Source organism: Peromyscus maniculatus, chromosome 1, assembly GCF_049852395.1.
Source record: "Peromyscus maniculatus bairdii isolate BWxNUB_F1_BW_parent chromosome 1, HU_Pman_BW_mat_3.1, whole genome shotgun sequence".
Taxonomy (NCBI): Eukaryota; Metazoa; Chordata; class Mammalia; order Rodentia; family Cricetidae; genus Peromyscus; species Peromyscus maniculatus.
This window is the reverse complement of record NC_134852.1, coordinates 67,283,720-67,310,456: the sequence shown is the minus strand read 5'-3', so window position 1 is coordinate 67,310,456 and position 26,737 is coordinate 67,283,720. Positions and strand designations below refer to the sequence as shown.

The window sequence follows — 26,737 nt, the reverse complement described above, 5'->3', positions numbered from 1 at the left end:
AGGCTCACCTCTGCTCAGATGGCTTGCCATGGCTCAGACGGTGCAGTGGAAGGACTCCTTCCACCTCTGTCTATTTTCAGCGGCCACTGTTATTGGATGTTTCATACCTTGTGTCTTGAAAATCATTATTCCAGTATTTTCTCAGATTTTTGATCATTTCAAGTGAGGCCAGTTCCTGTTGTACTGTCTCAGATGGGGTTTGTTGCAGTAGTCTGTTGCTTCTCTGCAGATTCATATTTGATTTTAAATCTCTTCTAGCGACTGAATTGAGCAGCTATGGATGTATGCACTTTCTTTTAGCCACTTTTTTTAGGGTTTTCTTCATAAAATCTTATTTGTTACAAGGCAGGGGCACATAGCTATACCCACACTGGGTTGATATTCACCTGTCTACATCTCCAAAGTAGCACAAGGAACAGGAAAAGTGCAACATTCCCTAGTGGTCGGCTTACACAAGTGCAAACTCAGTCACTGGCATCTGATTGAGGAATGAAGGCAGAGAGGGATTTTTGTTGAAGAGAAATGTCCATACTCAGCCTTTTAGGATATAGTTAGTACAGAGACTCTTATTTGGGGCTGTTTGGGTGTTATTACCTCATATGCGAGCTTTATTTATGTGCTATGAGACACATGATAATTAATGTTTAACAACAGAAGGTCTTTTCTGGTTCACAATGATCTAGGTTCACTAGTCTATGATCAGATAGGCACAGTACTTTCAAGACTCTGATGGAAGAACTGTATACAAATGGTTGACAGTGTGCAGCACAGCAAAGACATTTACATGCCATACCAGGGAGCAAAGATAGCGAAGAATCTAGGGTGTCACAGTCTCATGTGACCAACAACCTAAGGACAACCCATTAGGTTCCACCTCTGGAAAGTTCCTACATCTCCAACTTGGATAAAAACTGGGAACTAAACCCTTAACACATGGGCTTTGAGGCTTTACCAGATCCAAACTGTAACATCTACTGATGGACCTTATGCAGTAATTATAATGAGAATAGAGGAAAATTTAAGCAATTACATTCGATAACGTTTATATCTTTACCAATGGTAACAGTGAAAGGCTTCAACTTTTAAAGCATTCCCATGTATGATCCCTATCTCCCAGCAACAAACATGTTTTAAAAACAATATTTTCTTAAAATATTCCAAACACTTCAGACATTCTATCATTTAACCAGAATGTGGCTGGAGGCCTCTGCCTGCTGAGAATACTTTGTGGTATTGGTTTGTTGGGACACATAAAATTTTCAGTATTGTCCAGAAGACCATTTTGATCTCAAACATCTATAGACACTTTAGGAACAAGAGGAGTGAGGTCATAACTTGTTTAAACTTTCACCTTTCCCCTCAACATTTAAATTGGTGTTTGAATTAATGAAGTAATCTGCTTTGAGTACAATATTATGTGTTTTGGTATTTATTGTCTTTTATAATTTGAAAGATACTATACTTTAAGCAACATGGAATGCAAAGTAGGAGACTGCTCATGCCTCACTCAGAGCCTGTCAGAGCAAATATTTTCTTGTTCTTTCAAGCTCCTGTGGTTTTGTTTAATATAATGAAACTACAATATTTCATATTCTCCCCTCCCCCTTTGATTATCAACTATCATGAAATATGTCAAATCTGCAATTAGATTGTTTTGTCTTTCTCTCTCTCTCTCTCTCTCTCTTTTTTTTTTTTTTTTTTGGTTTTTTTGAGACAGGGTTTCTCTGTGTAGCTTTGCACCTTTCCTAGAACTCACTCTGTAGCCCAGGCTGGCCTTGAACTCACAGAGATCCACCTGTCTCTGCCTCCTGAGTGCTGGTATTAAAGGCGTGCACCACCACCGCCTGGCTTGTTTTGTATTTCTCGATTGCTAGAAATGTATATGGCTTTAGAATTTCATCATGGTGAGCCACATCAGCGTGTCAAGGTCTCAGCCACCATCTGACCTTTTTATTAGTTATCTGTTGGGTGAATGAGCTACCTCAAGACTCAGTGGTTTATGAGTGTTGCTTTCCTGGGCTGACAGTGAGCAGCAGTTAGATGGGCATACTGAGTGCAGAGAGCTACAGGCTCAGTAGGAGGCTGGGCAGAAGAGTTGGGTTTCTCTTTCCCAACTACAGAACCAGCTTTGCTTGTTTTCAGGCTCAGTGGCACTGCCCATCATCTGATGTACAGTATCTTGATAGCCTCAGTTTCAGGTATTTCCTCTGGATTTTGGTAGTTTTGTCAAAGTTAATTGCAGTTGCTGTAACTCCATTCTGGTAGGAGAAGTACTACCCCATCTGGGTTTGCTGTCTCAGCCTCTAACTTCTCTGCAGCTTCCTGGATGAGATTGAACTTCTTCCAGCCACTTGCCTTCAGGTCCCGGGCTTTGGCTTATTGACACAGTAGCAGGAAGTTTAGAAGAGACCAGCAAGTCTTGTTTAGGAGTCCCATTTGCATTTCCAGATGCTCTTTCTCCTAAAGATTCACCCTTGTGGATAAAGCTTTTGGTTGATGTCACTCTACTAGGATGGCTTTTTCCTAGTCTGATTTGGGTAAGTAGAATTATTTGGTGTATAGGATATAAACTTCCACAAAGTTGATTTGATTTGGATCCCTCCACCAGCGGGGCACAGGAGTGACCATCTGCCCAAACTTTCCAATGCCTCAGCCTCAGTTCTAGATCAAAAGCACAAACCTGATGAACAAGCAAAACCATGAAAGGGAATCCTGCTCTTTGTTCTCCTCGTCGTGACTCTGGCCTGGAGCAGTGCTGTGGGCTTTATCTGCAGGTATGTTTTCCAAGAGGAAAATTATAGAAAAAAATTTGCTTATGTCATCTAGAGAGAAACATAAACCTTCTCTAAATATCATAGCTGCCTTCATACATGATGTTAGTAACAAATTAGAGTTCTCCTCAAATGTTCCCAACACGTAACTCATTTAAAGATAACCCAGAAAAATGGTTATAAATCTTTCATTACTGAATACTTTGTGCTATAACAATATAAATATACAAGTTTTATAGATAGTTATCAATAATTATATATAAATGTTAATTTCATGTTCCTTAAAAATAACCAAAATTTCACCCAGAATCAAGATTGAAAATAGGTGTGTTAAGTTACTAAAATACATTACCACAAAGTCACTGAAGTTTTAGGATTAGTGTAGCCCTGCTTTAGAAAGCTGTGAATGCAAGAGTTGAAATATTGAATAATTTTTGCTCTAACATTAAGAATTAATTCACATCCCGGAACACATGCCACTTAAAGTGTACAACTCAGTGCTTTGTAGACGTGTGGTCCCAAATCACCCAGTCTTGATAACTATCTCATCCCGTAAGATTTTCTAACCCCTGCAGAAAACCCTGTGCCTGTCAGCAGCCAGTCTTCCTTCTTCCTCCCTTCCCCAGCTCTGGCACCCACTCACCCACTTCCAATTGCTGTGAATCTGTCGATTCTGGACATCAGTAGCAACAGAATAATAAAATATATGGCCCTTTTGTATAGCTTCCCCCAGTAACTTTTAATAATGTCATAGCCTGTAAATTTGGATTGCACCTACAGGTGTTGTGTACACAGTCTTGATATTAATTCTAAAATTATGGCATGCATGGCTTCTTTAGACTTGGAGGGGACAGGGGTCAGTTGAGTTAACAATCACTCAGAAATCCAGTCAAACTTCAAGTGGATTCTGCTGCTCTACAGGACGACAGGCTTTTTGTTCCTTCTATAAATGAAACACATTAATCTTGCTGTTTAGTTCAATTCTTGTATTCTTGCCTAAAGATTGGGTACTTTGCTGTCTTCCTCTTCATCCTCCTCTTCCTCTCCTCCCAGTTTCCTGCCAACTTCTTACAAAGACAGAGTGGTATTCCTTCTGTGGGAAGGAGAGGGGATGAAATGAACACAGTTAATATCACCAGTCTCTTGCAGGCTCTCAGGTCACCATGGCCAACATTTGCAGAGCTGCTCAGTGAAGAAGCTCATCTGATAAGATGTTGATAGGTTCTCTTGGCCTTTTCAATAGCACGAAACAGCTGGCTGCTTCAGTGGAGATGCAGACCCTCCTCCCCTTCTTTTGCCAGTGGAGGGACATTTGCGGAGGAGTACTAGGCAGGCAGGTGGGAGAACATTGCAAATCTCTGTTCAGGCCTCCCGTGTGCTATTGTCCCAGAGCTTACTGTCTGCCACTGTTCTCCCTCTGCCTGAGACACCTGTACTCAGACACACAGGCTGCCTGGAGATCCTCCAGGCTGACATTAAGTTCCCACAATCGACAAGATTCAGTACTAACAGCAAACCAGTGATCCAGCAAGCAGGTTTCCAGTGCTTTCTCTACCTCTTGAGTTTTGCACGGATGGCCTCTTGCTAAGTTAGTCATGTAAGCCGGAAAGTAGAAGTTGTATCAAATTATTTGTATTTCATCAAGCCACACATAATACTGGGGAAACTATGTTGCCTAATGACTCATACGTACATTTATACATACTAGCACAAATATGAGGGTTGGATTCAACTACGTATGGATTGACTGTATTTGAGAAAATATCTCTATATGATGCACATGAATGGACATCACTTCTCGCCAGAATTCCTTAAACCATCCATTTTATATGGTTTTCATGTTGTATCAAGCATCATGTGTCTCCTAGAGGTGACTTAGAGTATACAGTGCAAAATGAAACACACTTTCAGATTTGAATATCTGAGGACTGGTGTCTCTGTGTATGGTTGGAGAGGGGGTACCTAGAAATCAATACTTCCTGGGTAAATAAGGACCACTGTTCTGTCTGTACAGTTACATGATAGATAGCAAGAGCTATATTGCCAAACAGAGGAAAGGGCTTGTTGGCAGAGAAGGCCTTGGTCTTTTTAAGTTTCTCTATGTGTGTGTTTGCCTTGGCCTTATTTAGTGGGCTTACTGTAATTTCATCAGATGCTCAGCAAATGCTAATTCATATTAATATTCAGTTAATATGGCTTTCATCTTCAAGGCAAACTGATAGGTCTTTATCATTAAGAAGGGCTTCACTGTGAGGTCCCATGTTTTAAATACAGTGTCATCAGTCCACAGTAGGAAGCAAATTAGAAAGGTCCGGATATTGTCCCAGGCTCACAAGCATGTTACCACACAGAAATAAACATGTTTGTCTGTATTAGTGAGCAATCTCTTCCCATTTACTAACTCTTCCTGGTATCTTTCCCCATCACCCAGATTCCTGCCCATTCATTATATCATACTTTTGCTTCTTGCTATTTCTTTCTTTGAGAGCAACAACAATCTTTTGATCCAATCACTAGCTACTTGAGTTGCAGATAATTTTTGAATCTATTATTGTTTTGGCCTCAAGCCTTCTGTGACTTAGATTCACCTTTCTAACTAACTGGGAATTTGAGGTACCTGGATGTTCTGTCAAATTCTAGGACTTCACAGATACAAAAGGCCCTAGCTGGTCTCCTCTGTGGGGATCATAGAAATAATACACCTGTCTCATTACACCACTCCCCTTCCCGAAGAGTCTGAATCAATTCATTGGTGAAACAAAAACTTCCTTGATGCAGTCCTCTACCAAGCAATTCAATAACTTCTGCTGTTGGCAATTTCTATTTTGTTGAAGTTCTTCTAAATACGTTTTCCTTTTGTTCTTTTGCTCACGGTATTACTTGAGTTGAAAGTAGAGGAGTTAGCTAGTGATCCCGGCACAGAGGCATTGTTGCTCTTTTCCAGGCAGTGATTTCTATCATCTGACAGGAGAGCTCGACTGGTTCTCAGATGTTTACAGCTTCATTTCCAAAGGTCACCTCTCTGCCTTGCTTCCAATCCACGGCAAACTGTACAGCACATGTGATTTTACTGCAACGTTGCTGGTCTCTACTCACACGTGCTTTGCTTTTCTGAGTCCCAGTGCAGGCCATCAAATTGTCTTTATTTTTCCCTCACTGTGACAGCCTGTTACAATATGGCCATGACAGATTGTGGCTGAATTAATAAATAGTGGTGGGTGACTGTGCAGTGCACCCTGGGTATTCTGTATTCTTTCCTGAAGACCCATCCTTTACATGCTGATTTTTTTATAGTGTGGAAATTTTTTCCTATCTCTCATCCTGAAGATCTGATGGAAATGAAACCTCCTTGACTTTATTATAATTAAAGTTGCTTATTTCACCTTGTTTTCTGAAGGGTATTTTTTGAGACTAGAATCATAAGCCATTTTTTTTTCTGTCAGCATTTGAATAATCTTGAGTTTCCGTGTTTCAGCCTCTGTTGTTTCTCAAGAGACACTGGCCATCATTCTGACAATGTCCTTTATTCTGTGGGCCTTTTTTATCTGGGCTACACTTAAGGTTTCTTTTTATTTTACTCCTCTTCAGCAGGTGTAGTTTTATTATGTGTGTTATTATTGGGACCTGATGAATTGCCAGGATCTGGAATTTGATGTCCTTCATTAGTTTTTTTTTTTAAATCAGTTTATTTTTCAAGAATGTTTTTGTTTCAACACACCTTATTCTAGAGACCTTATTCTAGATCTCATACTACACATACAACTTTGTGAAATCCAGTGTTACTGGGTCATATGTCTATGGAAGCCTAAGCATGTCACTGTTTTAATTTCCTGGGAAAAAACAGATGCAGGAAGTGAAGTCCTATAGTCACTTTTTAACCTCGGCACCTAGTTTTACTTCTCTATCACACTATTCACTATCATAACTATCTAGTTTATTGATTAGTTTATGTGATTAATACATGCTATAACCATTAGAATATAAAGTCAATGTCACTGAATGTTTGCCTGCTAATTACATTTGTTAATGGGGATTGGCTGGAAGGTAGGCACTTGCTCTCAGACAGGAGGTATAGTAGTTAGGTTTCTGATTCTACAATAAATACTGGTGTTAATCAACGTATAAGAGAAAGGCTTATTTTGGTTCATAATTATAGAGGTTCCAGTCTATGACTGGGGGATCCATTTCTTTCAAACCACTGTGTACCTCGTGGCTAGAACACTAAAAGACAAGAGGAAGAAGCTGGAATCTTATGGTCCCCTTCAATGGCCTGTCAGCAGTGAATTCAAACCTCTCCGTGTTTGGCATTTCAAAGTTTCTACCATCTCCGAATGGTACCAAATCAGAGATAAACCTTAAAATATGTGGGCTTTTGGGGGATATTCAGAATCCCAATTCTGGCAATATGATTATTGATGGAACCCATCAAAGTACTTGTAATACTGGAGAATTTTGAAACAGTTCAGAACAAAAAAGAAAAATACTTTTAGTAGCTAAGATTAATCAGATGTTAATAGTTTGATCAGAGTCCGCAGCTAGAGCTTGCACTATTTCATATGCTTTATACTGTGAGAAAAAAACAGGGTCCATTTTCAGTATCAGGTGCCTAGCATTGCAGATAAGCAGGGCGTTCTAGGTCCCTCAGTCCCTCACCTGGTAGCTGGCACTGGTGTTAGTGATGGATTGTCTCAGAACTCTGGAAGTTGGAAAGATACAAAAAATATGCTATGTGACTGAGCCCAGGATCAGAGAACAACACAGACTCAAGCCCCAGAGAAATTTGGCGGCCAAGTATTGGCCTCTGGGAACAGAAAACAGGAAAGTCCCATCATCAGGGCACTTTAAAAACTACTGTCTTAAAAAAAAAACAAAAAAAACTAGTGAAACATTATGAGACCAAAAAAACTCTCCAAAGGTGCCATTAGTTTGTTCTATTACTGGGTGTGGGGCTTGCCCTTAAGAATGGTTTTTATGACCAGTGAGAATCTGTTGGAGAGAAATAATGTTTTATTTGCTATCGGTTGTCAACTGGAGATGAATTCTGGGTTAAGGATGGGGGCATGTGTCTCTGAGCATTCGGCCTGCCCTTAAGAGTAGTTTGTATTCCTAGTTAGACTCCATTGCATAAAATTAGTATTTTATTTGCTAGTGCTTGTCCATTGAAGATGGCTTTGGGGTTAAGAATAGGGGCATGTGTCCACTTCTGTCAACACTGGGACCATGTTTGGTGCAGATCTATGCAGGCCTTGTGCATGTTGCCACAGCATCTGTAAGTATATATGTGCATCAGTTCTGTTGTATTTAGAAGGCCTTTTTTCCTTGATGTCTTCCATCCCCACTGGCTCTTACAATCTTCTGTCTCCTCCTCTGTAGAGGAGAGCCCTAATGGGAAAAATCTGATATGAGTTATCACATTTAGGATTGAGCGGTTTCAAGGTCTCTCACTCTCTGCACATTTTCTAGTTGTGGGTCTCTGTATTTGTTGCCATTTAATATAGGAAGAAGCTTCTTTGATAATGGCTGAGCAAGGCACTGATCAATGAGTATAGCAGAATGTCTCTAGGGGTCATTTTATGACTACATTTCTTTAGCAGAGCAGTACTATTTGGTTTTTCTCTAGGTCCCTGGCCTTGGTGTCTTTTCTAGTAATCTATTTTTTTTTTTTTTGGTCAACATTGATCAGTGATATTAGTCTAACATTTTCTTAAAGGGCTCTTGACTTTGGTGTCAGACAAGTTGGGTTTCATGGGTTAAGTTTGGAAAGCTTCCCTCCCCTTATCTTTATAGAAGTCTGAGGAGGACTGATGTCACTATTTAAGAGTCTTGAAGAAATCAGGCTCTTGCATTTTAAGAGGTTTTCACAGTGAGTCAGTTTTAGTAAAGGCATAGTTCAGATTTTCTGTTTCCTTGCTTCAGCAATAGTGGACTTTCTTTGGGATTGGTCCAATTCTTTTAGATGATCTAAATTTGCTTTAGAGTTTCCAGTTGGTTTTTGAGTAAACTTGCTCACAATGTTCAGAAACCCTTTCCATTTCTATGAAATCAGTTGTATTTGCCCCCTTTCATTTCTAATCTTAATTACGTCTTTCTTCCTTAGCTGGGGGATATAAATTTTATTGATGCTTTTGGAGGACTAACTCCTGGTTTGATTTTTTTCTACTGTTTTTAATTTTCTGTCTCATTTGCCTTGGTCTGATCTGTGTAACATCTGCAAATAGATACCTTGACTTCTTCCTTTCCTGTTTGTATCCCTTTGGTCCCTTTCGGTTGTCTTGTTGCTCTAGCTAAGACTTCCAGTACAATATTGAATAGCTATGCAAAGAGTGGACAACCTTGACTTGCTCCTGATTTTAGTGGAATTTTGCTGTGTTTTTTTTCCCTACATTTAGGTTTATATTATTTGTGGGCTATAAATAACTTATTACATTGATGTATGCTCCATGCATCTCTAGTCCCTCTAAGAATTTTATTATTGAAGGGACGTTAGATTTTTGTCAAAGGCCTTTTCTGCATCTAATGGGATGATCATGTGCTTTTTTTTTTCAATCGGTTTATGTAGAAAATTGCATTTATTGATTTATGTGTACTGAACCATGCCTGCATCACTGGGATGATGCCAACTTGATCATGGTAGATCTTTTTTAAATTCAGTTTGCAGTAGTTATATGAATAAGGGATGTTGTTCAGCAATTTCCTTTGGTTTTGATTTGGCCTTTGTGTGGTTTTGGTATTAGAGTAATAGAGGACTCATAAAAAGAATTAGGAAATGTTACTTCAGTTTCTGCTTTGTGAATAATTTTAAAGAGTATTGGGGTTAATTCTTCCTTTAAGATTTTGAAGAATTCTGTACAGAATCCATCTGGCCCTGTGCCTTTTTGGTTGGGAGACTTTTAATTACTCATTCTGTTTCATGGGGTTTATGGGTGTTTAAATTGCTTATTTGATCTTGATTTAACTTTGGTAGGTTGTATATGTCAAGAAATTCATCCATTTCTTTTTGCTCTCCTGTTTGGTGGAGTACAGGTTTTTAAAGTATGACCTGACAATTATCTAAACTCCTTCAGTGACTGTTGTAATATCCTACTTTTCATCTCTTATTTTATTTATTTGTTTATTTTCTCTCTGTCTTTTAGTTTATGTGGTTAAGGTTTTCTCAAACTTTATAATTCTTAAAGAACCAACTTTCCATCTCATTGATTTTTTTGTTTCTATTTAGATTTCAGTCCTGAGTTGATTTCTTGTCATCTAGTCTTTTTGTTTGTTATTCCCTCTTGTTGTTCTAGAGTTTTAAGTTGTAATATTAAATTGCTAATATGAGATCTCTCTAGTATTTTTTTCTTTTATTTAGGCATTTAGTGTTATTAACTTGCTTTCATTGTGTTTCATTTGCTTAGGTAAATCATGTTTTTATTAAATTCAATTTAAAAAAATTTTAAATTTCTTTCTTGATTTCTATCTTAACCCATTTTTCATTCAGTAATGAGTTTTTCAGTTTCCATGAGTTTGTAAGCTTTCTGTTTTTTCTGTTCTTGATATCCAGCTTTGATCTCTGGTGGTGAGATAATAGTAGGCAGGGTGATAGTTCAAGTTTCTTCTATCTGTTAAGACTTTCTTTGTGTCCAAGCATGTGGTTATTTTTGGATAAAGTACCATAAGCTGCTGAGAAGAAACCATATTTTGTGTGTGTTTGGGTGAAATGTTTTTTTTTTTTTTTTTGTTTGTTTGTTTGTTTGTTTTTTGTTTTTCGAGACAGGGTTTCTCTGTGTAGCTTTGCACCTTTCCTGGGACTCACTTGGTAGCCCAGGCTGGCCTAGAACTCACAGAGATCCTCCTGCCTCTACCTCCCGAGTGCTAGGATTAAAGGCGTGCGCCACCGCCGCCGCCGCCGCCGCCGCCGCCGCCGCCACCACCACCACCACCACCCAGCGAAATGTTTTGTAGATGTCTTCTAGGTCCATTTGATTTATGACATTATTGAACTCCAGCATTTCTCTGTTTTGTTTTGTCTGGATGGCGCGCGTGCGTGCGTGCGTGCGTGCGTGTGTGTGCGTGTGTGTGTGTGTGTGTGTGTGTATTGGTGAGAGTGGAGTGTTAAAGGGCTAGGGGACCCTGGGTCTGCACTGACTGATGGAGTTCCAGGAAATTGAGAGTGAACTATTGATGTCTCCTATGACTCTGTCAGTTTTGCTCCTTATCCCTTTCAGTGTTCACTTGTATCTGCGAAATCCAATATTATATCCGTATCATTTTTAGTAGTTGTTATATCTTCCTGCTGAATTACCCACTTTCTCATTCTGGGATGACATTCTTTGAGTTTTGTGACAGTTTTTGTCTGTTTAAAGTTCAGCCCTACTGCTTAGATTGTGTCCCTGCTTTATGAAATAGCTTTAAATTTTTTTAACTTTTGGCCCATTCTGCCTCATATGTCTAAGTGCGTGTCTCATGGAAAGAATGTGTAATTGGGTCTTGGCCTTTGTTTATTTATACAGTCAGTTTTTATCTTTTAGTTATCACTTAATAAATTCCTACTTTAAACAATTCTTTTATTTGTAGGAGGGATATACAGCTGTTTCCACATGTGGAGGTCAGAGGTCAACCTGGGGGAGTCAGTTCTCTCCATTTACCATGTGATTTATGTAGTTCAAATTCAGATCCTCAGACAGGGGGTGAGTACCTTCACGCTTCAGGACCAAACCGATGTTAACTTAACATCAATTGTATGTAAGAGGTATACTTGTTGACTGTGTTCTCAGAGGCCACCTGACCTCTTGCCCTGTTTCTAACAACTTCAAATTCAGACAAGGAAGAACGCAATCTCAGTGACACCCATGCAAATGTCAGGAGGTTGAAAGTCCTCTGTTCTCTTTAATCCTGAGAGAAGTCCAGAGTTGCAATCTCTCTTGAGTGTTCTCTGCCAAGCTAGAGGTTTGGGCTCAGGCAGACAACGCTGTGAGTCTTCCCACCAGGCTTTACATGGTTGGCTCCACATTTCATGGGTGCTGGAGCCCTGCCATGATTTCTGGATTTGTTCATGTGTTGTTATTGAGTTGCCATCTCTGTATTAAGAGAGTCCAGGCCTTCCTGTTCTGCCTCTTGCTGATGTCACTTTGTTATTGCCTTTAAAGTGTACAGTGAGTTTGCTGACTGCTAAGGGCTACACATCCAGACCTCAGGCTTTTTCCTTGCTTGGAGGTGTAATGTGAATGGCCTTTGGAATCTGCTGTGGATGCATGTTTTGCCAGTGAGTGCATTTTGATGTTTGATATTCCTAGTCAGATGTAGAACAGAGAAGCCGCCATGAAAGGCCCTTTAAACTTTCCCTTTCCTGTTGTAATCAATAGAATTCCTGTCAGATGGAAAGGTTTCCTGCTGGAGAAGAGAAACCACAGCAGTTGCAGCTATTTGGCCAGGTCACAGGGTGACCTTGGAGCTGGGTTTTCAGGGTGATAAGCCTCAGCAGCTGCTTTCTGTGTCTTACCGTCTTACCATTCAATTCTTTCAGGAGGTGGTTATTTAGAAACTTTTGAGTAACTGCCAGTAAGAGCTCTGGAGGAAGGTGGCTCAGAACATAATCAGCCATGTTTTCTTCTCTTTCTAATAAGCACTGTTAACCTGTTTGTTTTGCTTCCATGAACAGTGATGTGGATTTCACTGTTTGCCTTGTTTCATGCTTTCTCAAACCTGAGTCATCATGACATGCCTTTGTTGGCCTCGGTGAACTCCCGCTAGCTTTCTTGAGGTCACACACGAAAAGACTGTGTAGGACAAGACTGAAGGTTTCAGCATTGACACCCACAGGTTTTGTCTGGGAGCAAGTGAGGTGGGGTCCAGCTGTAAACCCTACATTTGAGAAGCAGAAACAGATGGCTCAATAATCCCCTCACAGAGCCAGACTAGGACCAGCTATGCTGACTTTACCCACATCGGGCTTCCAGTGGCCAGCTGGGTCAGGTTCGAGTTGGCAGCTCCTTTCTGCTTAGCAAATCTGTTTGTGATGTACTTCTTCTGTAGGTCCTTGACCTATTCCCCCAAACCCGGCATTTCCCAGGTTGGGAACATGCATACTATCCCTTAGACATTACGCATAGATCTGAGGTAAGCCTTCGAGACAGAGGATTTGAATTGTAAAGAGCCTGCAGTGATTGCTTGTGGTGATAATTATGATCATGATTATGAAGATGATGGATACTAAAAATAATAATAGATTCTCAATGAATTCTTTGTTCCTCAAAATACTGTTAAGCCTCTCTATCAAAGTAGAAAATCTGGAAATTGAGTTCAAAATCCTTGCTTTCTCCTGCAGGCAAGCTGCAGAGTCCTGGCCGGCCAACCACACAGAGTCCCATACACTCCTCCTGCCTTAGCTTCCTGATGGCAGGGTCAGAACCAAAATGGAATTATAGGCAAATGCCATTTAGTAATGGCTACTGGCCCTTTTCTCTGTGGTTATCAGTAGAGGTTATCAGATGGAGGGCAGTACAGGATCATGACATGTGATGGGCTGGATACCAGTCTGTTTAGTGCCTGGTAGGACTCATAGTTTATGTACAAGAATAGACAGTGGATACAGGGACTGACAGGATTTTCCATCCTTGTCCCCAAAGGCAGGGAAGACTGGAAAGCCAATTCCCGGTTACTGGGAGTGGGTTTATGCATTAGTGTTATTTGCTTATCTTTTAAATTTAAGTTGCTCATATTTAAGTTTTTCATATTTAATCTTTTATAAAATTAGAAATGTCAGCGACTAGGTTATAGTAAAAGGTAAACATGGTTAGAAAGGCACAAAATGCAGTATTTGTCATTCTCATTGCATCTTACGGCAGCAGCCCCAACTGCCCCCACTGTGAAGATGCTGAGCATCTACTCTTCACTGGGAGACTGTCCCACTACCTCCCACCCCATGTGAATTAACTTCACTAGCAGCCATCTTGTATAGGGAGAAGAAGATAATGATATTGTGAAACTTTCTTATTTCAGACCTGGTTGGAGTCAGCTGGGGTTATTCACTGGCCATGCTATCTTGCTTGGGGTTTGCATTCCTTTCCTACTGGTACCATCTATGGGACAGCTTAACAGTTATCTTCCATGGACAGTCCTAAACGCCTACATGACTGCCCCAAACCCACAGCAGCTTCTATACCTGTCACTCTTGGTATTATACCCAGTATCCATCTATCCTAATCTGTGTCTCTGTCATTGCCTGTTTCCTGCTTATTTATGAGTGACTGTAAGTCCCTTCATTTTCTGTCCCAATGTCACTCTCAGCCTTTTTTCTGTCCACAAAGATAAAATCATTTCCATGGTAACAGATGCCTACTGTCAGGAGTGTCCTTATCTATCAGAGCTTTGCCCACTTGACTTCTTGGATCAACTCATAGTTGTTGTCATGTTTTGGAGAATGTTTAAAGGTCTTCATCGTATTACAGTTCTCAAGCTCAGGTGAACATTTAACATGCACAAGTCAAGTAATTATAATAGCTCCACAGGCCCGCTTTCTAGAGCTGTCATTAGACCACAGTATCATGACTCCTTCCTGCTTATGATTCTGCGGGGGGACCATGGCGAATCACACATCTTCACTGTCCAGAACACAGTTCTTTTTTGGGGGAGAACAAGAGGTCTTGGTCTAAAACAGAAAGTGTCCTCATAATATATAGGTTTAGAAAAGGATCTTGCTTCGCAATTACTTCATGTGAAATGGATTTTCCTTCAATGCCCATAGATACCTAGGAATCAATTTTCGTAAAAGGTACCAATCAAAATGTTCAGGCCAAGGAAATCAGATGTCTGGGCCTCTCGTGTGTTCAGGCTTATAGCTTAGACATGGTGGGGGTCCTGTTTGAATCCATAGCCTCATTCCTTCTGGGTGGATTCCTGCTCTTTCTCCTGCCCTGGAAGAAGAGCTTCAAACCCTGTGTCCATAGGAAGCCAAGCCCAGGTTCTGTTTCTACTGCCTTTTGTAGTAACTGACCCAATTCTGAGCCTACATTGTCTCCAGTAAGTCCTGACAGCAAACTAAGCTATGGTGTGTATCTGTGGGTTTGTCACAACTTGTCAGTTTTGTTGTTGTTTATTTGGTTTTTTTTTTTTATGTTGAGACAGAATCCATGGCTTAGAGCACCCTATGATTTACTCTGCTACCATGATGGGCTCCTAATCCCTAAGTCTGTGGTTTTAGACGTTTTGGGGATTTTAGAAACCATCGTGATATGCTTTTCCATTTTACCTTGGAAAAATCCAAGCAATGCTCTTGAATCAGCTTGTAATCCTTTTCATGAAAGAAGACCAGTTCTGTCCTTGGTTTACAGGGGTAGTTCTTCACTTAATAAATAAGGCTGATGGCTCCTAATAGGCCCCAGGCTGAACAGGAAAGAGATAAATGTAGGAAAATTAAAGACATTTGTTAACGTTCAAATGCAATCTACCTTCTGTCCCCACTGGTTACAGCTGTAGATTTAGCCAGCTGTGGCTTGATTGGTACTACAGGGGAAAACATATCACTATTACTCTTGCAGAATAAACAACTATTGATGTAATGTTTACATAATATTCAGCATGTTATCTGGAGGTTATTGAAAATGTTGTGTATAGATTGTATGGAAGTATCACACAATTTTATGTAAGGGATTTGAGCATGCAAGGATTTTACCTCTGTGAGAATCCTGAAACCAAGGGATCTCAAGGAATTGATAAAATACTAACATGAGAAGTAAGGATCTAGTGATGGATTAAAGAAGAGTGTCTTCTCTCTTTCTCTTTCTCTGTCTCTCTGTGTGTGTCTGTCTCTCTCTCTCTGCCTGTCTCTCTGTCTCTCTTTCTCTGTCTCTGTTTGTCTCTCTCATTAAGGTTGGCATTTTAGACATTTCCTAAGAAGTATGCTTGTTCTTCTTAGTCTGAACAGAGCACATGACATATAACTTGTTGGAAATAAAAATGTATTTTTTCCTTACAAAAGGGACTGAAGATTGTTTAATACAAATTTTGAACTCTAGAAAACATAATTTTTAATATCAAGTCTCAGAGACACTGAGGCCATGAACTGTCCTTTTTTTCTTTTCAGTTTTTACCATGACAGGTGATGGAATAACCAGGACAGAGTACTGCATCTCTAGACTTTGGAGCCTAAGCTACCTGCTTCTAGGTCCATCATCAGACCACCCATTCAGAGCCTACATTGCCTCCAGCAAGGCCTGAGAGGTGCCCCTCTCATGAGCACCACGTTTTGCCTCTGTACTGACAGTTCAAATAGTAACCCAGCATTCTTTCCTCAGTTGCTTGATTTAGGGTGAGAAATAACACAGTGTAGTAAAGGAAAGAAAAACAAACCATTCTTACATATGCTGTGGTTTTGTGACTGAGGTGAGGAGAAGGTGTAGGCTACACTGTCCTCTTAGGGTCCCAGCAACCTCTGAAGGGAGGACTGTGGCTGAGGTTTCTCAAGGCTTGCCCATTGTTCCTTGGGCAAGCTCTCGTTCCTTACACAATCCTCTCAGACATAGTAACTCTAAATTTTTAGTAAATAAACCCAGAAGGCAAGAAAGAGCTCTAAAGAATGGCAAATGAATATATTTTTCATCCAATAAATAGGGCTCAGTTCTAGTGCCCTCCCCACCACTTTTTTTAATAATCTTTACAATAGAATTTGTCCCCTCTCACCTTGAAAACTGGTTTCTCTTGTTGCTATTGTTGGATTTATTACCTTTGTGAAGGATATCATCCTTTCAGTTACCTAAGTCTTTCCAGATCATTATTATGCTTTATATGTGTGTATTTACTTATACATAATTTATGATATATATCATAAAACTTTCCATCTTATTTATTTTATTGTACTGTAAATCGATGGCATTATATTGTGTCACAACCATCCACCTCCTTCCTGTCTTCCAGAACCGAAGCTATACATTTATTCAGTGTACTGCCATCATCATTCATCCATGGTGTACCATGTGTTAAAATTTCATACCCCTTAAAGATGAAATAAAATCCCATCATATTCCCCACTTTAATTATCCATTCATCTTTTGTGATTACTTACGTTGTTTCTGCTGTTGTGAATGACATCAGTATAAATGTAGACATACAAATATCTATTGAGTCCCTCCTTTTACTTCCATTGGTAAAATACCAGGATGTTTGATTGCTTTACCTTGTGGTAATTCTGTTTCCTATTTTGAGAAACCACCATACTATCATCTACAGTGCCCGAGTGATTTTCCTTATTATTAACGGTGCACAGTTCCACGTGAGGGTGGCTGTCTCCCCCTGCTATGCCTTCTGTGCACATGTTTAAATTTGCTGTAGTAACATTGATCTTTTTGCTGTCTGAAAATTTGATATTAAATGTAAGACACCATTACAAATTGAATATCACAATGCTTCCACATCTTTACTTCTAATAGTTTTATAATTATAAGTATGATTAGTCATTTAACCTATTTTGAGTTTATTTTTGGATATGAGGTATAAGGATCAAAATTCATTCTTTTTATCTTGGATATCCAGTTTTCCTAGCATCATTTGCCAAAAAGACTGCCATTTTCTTTGTTAGAGATGCCTGATGACTTTGGTGAAAGCCTTTTATCAGAATTGTATCTTTAGTGTCTGAATTATCAAGCGTGGCCTGTATGCTTCTTGGGCACAGCTGTTAGATGGCATTCTGAAATGCGCCACTGACATTATCATGACTTTGCTTAGCAACAGCTACTAAAACCAGTGGTTCCTCCAGCATTTATGAGTGTATTTGTGTGCACGTGTATGTATTCCAAATTTCCCTCTCTTAAAATCTTTGTTACATGATCACACTCAATACATTTCACACCTCCCCCTTTAAGCCATTCAGGCTTTGTGTCTGCAAGCCCTTGTAATTTAATGAGATTAACAAACTCCAGAAACCCAGAGTGTAATCAACACTCCAAAACAACCAGAAAAGTCTTCTGCAAAAAGTCTTAACTGACATCACGTCACACAGCCTTCTGTACAGCATAATCTAGAGTTGTCTTGTGTTGGTAACAGAACACCGAGGAAATCAGTGAGGCTGAAGGAAGATGCTATTTGTCATTTTAATCATCAGGAAATCCTAGTTTCAGGCTCAGAGTCTGCTTATCTGAAATTTATGTGTCATGTGTATAGCATGTAGAATTGTGTTGGGGTTTTTGTCCAAAATGCCAACAACTCTTTGGAACTAACACAGATTGGTTGTGTTGACAGATGTTGGGAGTTGGCTCAAATTCATGACTATTGTTTTCATCTCATGAAAGTCTGAAAACCACTACCCTGGATTTAAATCCCTGAATGTGTGAGCTTGGAAGCTCAAAGATACCTCAGTTCCAGAACCAAAGTGCAGAGTCCATTTGTGAATGAGCAGCTATTCAGCAGAACTGAAGGAGGCCCATTGAAATAATTGCAGAAGCAAACAGTCTTGTTTCCATGGAAACTTCATGTGGACAAGTTCATGCCTCTTGTTTATGTTCCTCCTGGGCATACATATTCAGAAACTGGCTCTGTTCTCTCCTTCAACAATCCCTGAGTAGTGATGAAGGGGTTCTCTCCTGAACAGGGCATTGGCTCCTGAGCTCGAGCTCTGCAGAATCCCTATCTCCACACTGGTGATGCTTCGATCCTCTGCAGGCAAGGGAAGAGGAAACCTAAATTGGCTAGTTAGCCTGCAGCATGTGCAGCTCCCAGGGACTGCTCACCCTCACACTTGAACCTGCAGTGTGTGCTGCTCCCAGGAGCTGCTCATCCTCACACTTGAACCTGCAGTGTGTCCTGCTCACAGAAGCTGTGCAGTCCCACACTTGAAACAGTGATATTTTCATTCACAAAATTTTTGCTGCTTATGACTGTAGCATTTTAACTCTTTGCTAGACATGTGTCTGTCTTCTTAAATAATAACGATGATAATGATATGTCATGTTTTTACTTTTCTTTGGTGTTTGAACTTACTAGAATTTTGCTTTGGAACTATAGTTTCTTTTTTTTAATCTACCTCTGATATTGCTCATCTTGTGATTCAGCTTTATAGCTACTTCAACATTAAATTACTTATGCAATGACTTATATTTTATCCAATTTCTTTGCCATAAAATCAACTTAAGTGCCATAAAATCAACTTAAGTAGCATAGAATATCTTTATAGTAATCTGTTACTGGCAATTTGCAGTGGGTAACTGTCTTATTTTCCTACAGCCCAATAAATACAAGTCAGAATCTCTCATCCTTTTGGAGTTTAAGAAGTAAGACAAGCTGAGTTAAATTTTAAATGCAAATGAGGTCCCCAAGAGAAATCCACCCACCTACGCAGCACAGGGCTGTGCTGTTAGTGTCTGAGACCTCCAGACATGGGGCTATGCTCTCGGTTTCCACTGGGTCATAAATCACTAACATGTATGTATTTTTCTCCACAGTAAAACCAACTGTGATCGATGTGGACATTTATGTTAACAGCATTGGTCCTGTGTCATCCATAAACATGGTAAGAAGCACCTGTGTTTAGCTCAACGGCTCTTGCACTCCTTCATGACTACAGTTTCCAACAGATTCGGGTTGGAGTTTTATCATGTGGGTTTGAAGCCCACTATAACTCCTTAAGTGTTAAGTGATGTGATATTGAAAATGGTCTTTAAGAGTCAAGAGGGACAGCTTGTGATGTCATCAGTGAGCCATTGCTCTGGAGATTAAGACCTGTCCCCACTCTCACACGTATTGACAGTGCATGCCTTTGAGATGGGATTATTTGGGGTTGTGTAGCCATTGTCTTTATCTGACCTCACTAATATTAGGGATGCATATAAATGGTAGGCACCTTTTGGGTTGAATTCTGTGAATAAGCCAGCTCCTGGTGATTTATTTATCTGCTTCAGGAGGAATATAAGAGCAAATACATTATTTTCCTGAATATATGGGTTTCCATAGGCTTGTAAGCAAGTTGGGCACTGGACTGTCTCCTGTGAAAGAAGTCATGCATGATGGAAAGTGCATAGCTGCTAAGCAAGTGATGTTGTGTTAGAATGTGGTACACGGGCCTCCTGACATGTCTTCCCACTGTGGTGTGCCTCCTGACTAGATGCATGTAAGATTTCCAGAGCAGGTCATTGGAGGTTGCCAACAATGTCCCATACAGGGCTTCTTTGTGCCTGCTGCCTCTGAATCTGGGAGATGTCTAAGAGAACGGACAGGGAATTGCCAATACACCAGCACATGCCTTCTCATTGCAGTGCGTTGTGCATGGGATTAACTCCTTCAAACCAATAGCAGGAATGTCTCTTTTAATTGCCAGATGTTACAATTGCTCTTTGACAGAAGGCTTCCATGTCATGGTAAAATTGTGTGATAGGTGATTCTCTTTTCAAAAATTGAAACATCTCAAAGGTGTGGCTAATGGCAGAATGGTAGCATGTATGAGGTTAGATGTACAATCTGTAGCACAAAAAAAACTTCCAAACAGAAAATTAATATCAATGTCATCCATACATATGAACAAAAAGGTGAAATGAATAAAAGAGACTTGCTTCACACAACCCATGTGAGTGGGTGTGTATTAAACGGAATGTGTATTAAAATCAATTAGTAATGTAATCGTCCCTTACCTGGCAAGTAATAAACTGAGCTGACTGTGCTGAGAAAATACTCATTTTTAATGCATTTGTTTCTTACCTTGGGTTGGCCTTGGTTGCCTTTCATCCACACATCTTCTGCTTGCCTCTGTGTCTCATTCTAATTTATCTCTAACACTGAAAGTTCCTCTGTAGACACAATCCCACAACACTTTAGTGAGAGTGATGCATTGGTGTTCCTAGAGGTTTGCCTAGCTCCTGTAGCTTGGAGATGTACTTTGTGCTCAGAACTACACTCTGGTTGGGCATTTTAGTGTGGAAATCAAATGTGCCAGAGGAGGATGCTAAGTGACATCACCCACAGATGGCAGGGACTTGGCTGAATGTCAAACTCGTCCAGGACAGGTTAGCAGGTTGGTATGGTTGGAACAACATTTTCCAATGAAGTCAGCCTGATCTTTTGCCAATGGGGACAACCTTACCAGGTCCCTCATGTGACACTAATGGAGATAAGTGGAATGTTGGCTAAGAAGCATTCCTGGACCTAAGGGACCAAGGCCTGAAGAGAGATGGGAGAGACTTGAGCTATATCTTAGACTTGAAAAAGTATGGAAACCTTCTTGGAATGTGCACCAGGAATTAGTACAGACCTCATAAGATCTCTTGATAATTCTGTCTTCTTCCTTTTAAGATTTTTTCTTGAGACAGTGTGTCATGTATCCTAGGCTGGTCTCAGATTTGCTGTGTAACCAAGATCACCTTGAACTTCTGATCTGAGTGCTGGGATTACAGGCATGTGCCATGTAGGCATTCCTCGCTTATGCAGTGCTGTAGACCAAACGTAAGGCTTCATGGAAGCTAAGTAAGTGCTTTACCAACTGAAATACATCTCCACTCTCCATGTTAGGATTTCAGGCTTGAATTCTGGCCCTTCTACCAAACAGTAAAGAATGATTTTAATCAGGGATGCTAGATGGCTCAACAGGGAAAGTCATTTGTTGCCAAGTCTAAAGACCTGAGTTCAATTCCTGGAACTCACAGGTGGAAGGAGAGAACTGACCCCCACAAGTTTTCTCCTCATTTCTATACATGTACCATACCATGCCTGCTTGTGTATACATGCATGCATATACACAAATACAAACACACAAATAAATAAATGTAATTTTATAAATTTTAAAAAGAGATCCTACTTAAATTGACCCAAGGTGTTCTGAGCCCTCAGAGGAAGATGCCTATGTTGTTCCTATGCTTCTTAGATTTCCTATTGGCTACCCCTTATTCTGACAAATGGAAAGTCCTATCTAATATTCTCCTGGTCCCTAAGGGACTAAGCACGAGAAACTGCAGCACGTCCACGTCAGTCTGCCAACTGGATGAAACTCCACTTTTGTTTCACTGTAGAGCTGCTAATTCTGAAATTCAAATCTCAGTGTTCACAAAGTCAATAAAGGTTCCGTGAGCATGAAAGCAATAACCATCATTATCTCTCTTAATTTGTTGATTGCTAAGTGGCTATTTGGGGGAAATCCTATAACCTTATCAAACTTTAACATTGTGGATGAAGCTAAATGAAAAACTTACATCCTGAGACCCTGAATATACTTCTAAATGACGCTTTTCTCATAAAACTGTCTTTAATTCAGTTGCCTTCAATTCTGTCATCTACCTTTCATTGCTGACTCAACCCTCATTACCCACTTACATTCAGTTTCCTACTCAATACTTTTTCATTTTTTGCAAGGTCTGCATTTTACATTTAAGTATCTTATTTTCTGAAACTGTGGTGTGGCTCCACAGCTATATGAATTGAGCCTTTTACCATTCTGACTCTCCAGCAGCAAAAGGACCTTTGAGAAGCATCTTTGAGTTTGCCTCGGGAGGTCATGGGGGCCTCCCAAGGGTCAGACATGCTCTTATTCCCAAGCTGCAGGGCAGGTCTAACTTCACTCTAGCACCAGATACACTTAGCCTTTGCCTCCCTCAGAGCAGGACTTTCTCTGTGTGTATGTGCATGCATGTGTATCTGTGAGTTCCAGTAATAAAAGGTGGATAACAGAAATGAAAGCAGCTCAATTAAAGACTGTATTGTGGGGAATGCATCATTGGGAAGTATATTCAGGCTTTCAGGATGTAAGTTTTTCATTTAGCTTCAGCCACAATGTTAAAGTTTGATGAGGTTATAGGACTTTTCCCAAATAGCCACTTAGCAATCAATGAATTAGGAAAGACAATGATGGTTATTGCTTCCATCCTCACAGGACCTTTATTTGACTTTGTGAATACTGAGATTTGAATCTCAGAACTTTCAGCTAGGCATCGAAACAAAGGTGGAGTTCTGTCCATCTGGCAGACTGACATCCATTGACGTACTGCAGTTGTTTGCGTTTAGTCCCTTTGGGACCAGGAGGATGTTATTTTAGCAGAGTTATCATAACATCCTCTGGGTTAGCCACTGAAGTGTACTCAATGTGTGCAGCACCTGGTGGACAAGGATTGTTCTAGCCATAGTCAGAGGCACATGTAAGTTCATTTTTGAGAATTTCCACTTTTAAGTAGTCTTTTCAGAAAATTTAGTCTCCAGGGTGTTATACTGGTGGATTGCCCACTGTTTTTAATTGTGTTGAAAATGAAGCTCATTGACATCTCATGGGGAGCATTCTAAGTATGATCAGTTTGGTGGTCATCCCAGGACATCCTCAAGGCCATGGAGTGAAACGCAGCTGTGTGTACTACAGAAATACCACTTCAGCTACACACTGAGATGATGAGGGTTCAGCATGTTCCAGTGTTAGAATTACTTTTCCTTTCTAAAAACTGAAAGATTTGATTTTTGTTTCCTGTAAGTTTTGTTTCCTCTGGACAGAAAGTACAGAGGACCTTGATAGTGCACAGCTGACACAGGGGCTCTTTCCTTGCGTCCTGAGCTTCGTGGGACAAGTATATGTCATTCAGAATCATATCTTTACTTAGTACCTAGTATGTCCTGCCTGTTCCTCCTCTCTCCACTAAGATGGCCTTCTGAGAGCTCTGCATGCTCACTTTTCCTAGATGCTGCAGGGCTGCAGCCATGCTCCATGTGGCTCCACACTGATTCCTTCTTCTTTGTAAGTTCTGCCATCGGCTTACCTGTGCAAGCCCAATCACTCATCACCATGTAAGATTAAGGAATAGCAGGTAGCTGGGGAGGCACAGAGACAGGCTAGACATCACCAGAATATACATGGTGATGATTCATAACCTAAGTATTCAGAACTGGTATCATGCTGCACAGCCCTAAGAGTGATGGGAGAAAAGTGAGACTCACCAACCCCACACTTGTCCCTCTAGAGTGGACGTTTTGAGAGGGAACATCAGATAGCTGTATCTACTCCAAAGAGGTGACTAACCCTCTAACATGGTCTCTTTCTAGAGCTTTCCTGAAGGTATTCAGTTTCAGGGCCGAGAGAAGTGAAGGTCATAGCAACAAAAAGCAAGTCTTGCTTGATTTTCTTCATGTTACTTTTCTCACCCAATGTTTATCACATTTTTGAATTTATAGTTTGATACCCTACATTCATACTTGAAAAACTTGCTTTTTGCCCTTTTTTCTGACATAATTTTACATATATATGGCTACAGTGCAATGTTTAGGTTCAAGTAAACACCATGTGATGATGACATAAGGTCAAGTAAAGCATCCAAGACCTTGAGTATTTATTTCTTTGTGGAAAGAACATTGATTACAGTCAGGATATGGAGTCAATCTGTCAATCACTAATGAACAGACTATAGAGCACATGAACAATGGGGTAGTATTGTGCCAATCTAGACAACCATAGAAACATGGGTAGACCTGGAAGATATTATATTAAGCCAAGCAAGAAAAACAAATACCCATGATCCCACTTGTATATAGGTATCAAATGTTATTTCTTAAAAGGGTAGAAAAATCATTGCCAGAGTCCAGGTAGTAGACAATGGAAAGGGAAGAAGAGAAGTTTCCCAATGGTACAATGACCACAGTTAGATAAGATGAAAAAATTCTGATGTTCAGAGTTCACAGCAAAGCATGGGAGTGTAAAGCATCTCAAGAGCCAGAAAGAGCTTCAGATGTTCTCAATGTTGTTCTGTGACTCTTGTCACCAGAAACCTCCCATATCTCCTTTGTTCCTCCTGTCTTTGCTCTTTCTTCCTCCCTTTGTGCCCTACGTTGTACTTGGTGCAAAGCTTCCTGACTCACCTTTAAATTTCCAGGTCGTTCTTCATCTGCTTCAGTTTTAAAGTTTAGTATTTTTTGGTTGTAAAATTGTGGTTTGATCCTAAGAGATTCCAGTTTGGGGATTCTCCATCTTGTCGTCCGTTTTCTTAAATACATTGATCATTAAACACAGGTCTAATAACCACCATATCTGGCCACTTCTGTTTCTGTTGCACTGTGTTGTTTGATTTTACTTCACAACAGGTCAGCAATGTTGATTGTGCACAAGAATCAGTGACATTCTGAAGTTGTATTTTCACACCTCTGTGCAGGTCTGAGCCATTGTATGCTGGCCTGTTGTCTTGCTGAGGCTCAGCTGGGCACTGGTCTCCCCGTTTCTTAGGTGCAATTCCCTAGAGGTGTCAACTTAGAGCCTTGCTTCTTATACTCATTTTCATGATTGTCTCTGCTCAGAGCAGCTAAGTCAGCAAATGTGTTGAAAGGAAACTATTACTTGTTGGCTCATTTCTGTCATTGCTTACTTTTTTCAGCACTTGGAATTAAATTCAGGACTCTACACACACTAAGCCGCACTTGCAGCCTTTAAGAATTTTAATTTTGAGATAGATTCTCACGTAAAGTTACCCAAGCTGGCCTGAAGCTCACTCCATAGCCCACTTTGACCTTGATTTTGCAATCCTCTTGCCTCAGCCTTCTACATAGCCGGGTTCATAGACCTGGGCCCCCAGGATCTGCTTTGTCATTTGCTTTCTGAGAACTTGAAGCAACTCTTTTTTGGACTTCTGGGTGGCCCCAAACTCTGTCTCAAATCCCCCTGACTTCTTCATACTGGCCGCTGTTCCTTATGTAGCACTCTAACTTGAGACAAAATCTGTGGAAAGCATCACAAGAGAAATATGTTTTTGTTTTTGTTTTTTTTTTTCTGTATGTCTACCCTCTGTCTTTTTTGGTTTTTCTAAACTTTAAATTGATATTTTACCCAAGGTTTCTCTTTGTCCTTGGTGGAATTGTTGGTCTATTACAATGTATGCCATCAAAGCTACTTAACTTGGTGTGAAAAAAGTGTAAAGCTATTTTATTTTTTATTAATGTGTGCTGATTTTTCTTGTTAATCAGGTGTGATACTTGAACACATGTTTATATCATAAACTGATTATAGGCAACCTCCTTTTATCTGCCATTTCACTTCTTCCCAACCTCTTGTGACAAGTACTCTTTATTCTTCAGAGAACTAGAATAAACAACCTCAAAATTCATATGGGAGCACAACAGCCAAACAGCCAATGCCTTCATAACCAAGTGAGCAGATTTGGAAACATCATAATACCTGATTTTAAGACACATCCCAGAGCTGTGATATCCAAAGCAGCATGAAGTTGGCATACAAATAATTAGAGCATTGAAACAAAGTAGTGATTCAAGAAATTAACCCTGGTGACTACAGCCAACTGATTCTCAACAAAGGCACCAAAGCACATTGAAGAAATTACAGCTTCATTGACAAATGGCTTGAGAATTGAAGCTCTTATGGAACAAGTCTTAATTCTAAAGAAGCAGACAAGTAACTTGGGCTACAGCTAAGTTCAAAGAAGCCTTACTCAAGACATTGTTTTCTTGACTTAAGAGTCTTTTGGACTGCTCTTGGGATATTGAAGAGGGGAATGTTTTCTGGGACCTAATGCTTTCGGTCTTCTCTACAAGAAAGTAAAGCTTTGAAGGGAAGTAAATAAAGTTTGTGTATCTTCTAGAAATTTCTGCTTTAGGGAAGTTCAGCTCTCTTCCATTATCAGTTACCCAAGAAGATAGTCATATAGATGGTTTCAATATTCTTTTAAGAAATGAAAAATTGATTCTGAGCCCTTTAATCCCAGCACTTGGGAGGCAGAGTCAGGCTGATTTCTATGAGTTTAAGGCTAGCATGGTCTACACAGTGTGTTCCAGGACAGTGAGAGCTACTCTCTGTGTGAACCCCATACCCTCACCCTCAAGGTGAATTGCCTCGTGTTCAACAGGATCATAGAAGCAAACACTACCAAATTAAGGAAGCTCATAGCAATACACAAAACATTTAGAGCAGTCAATAGACAAGACCAGAAAATAAACTCCTCATGGCATAGTATAATTTAAAAACTAAATATACTGAACAAAGAGAGAGCCGCATTGAAAACTGCAAGAGAAAAGTTACAAGTTACATATTAAAAAATCCT

At 40.1% G+C, this 26,737-nt stretch overlaps 1 protein-coding gene across 1 annotated transcript in view; it reads left to right on the top strand.

The window, feature by feature from the left end:
• Gabrg3 (gamma-aminobutyric acid type A receptor subunit gamma3) overlaps positions 1 to 26,737 on the top strand; it is a 606,777-nt gene that overhangs the window by 30,756 nt on the left and 549,284 nt on the right. The window contains exon 3 of the mRNA XM_042277165.2: positions 19,181 to 19,248. Within this exon, the coding sequence (XP_042133099.1) occupies positions 19,181 to 19,248 (68 nt within the window). The remainder of the gene's footprint in view (positions 1 to 19,180; positions 19,249 to 26,737) is intronic.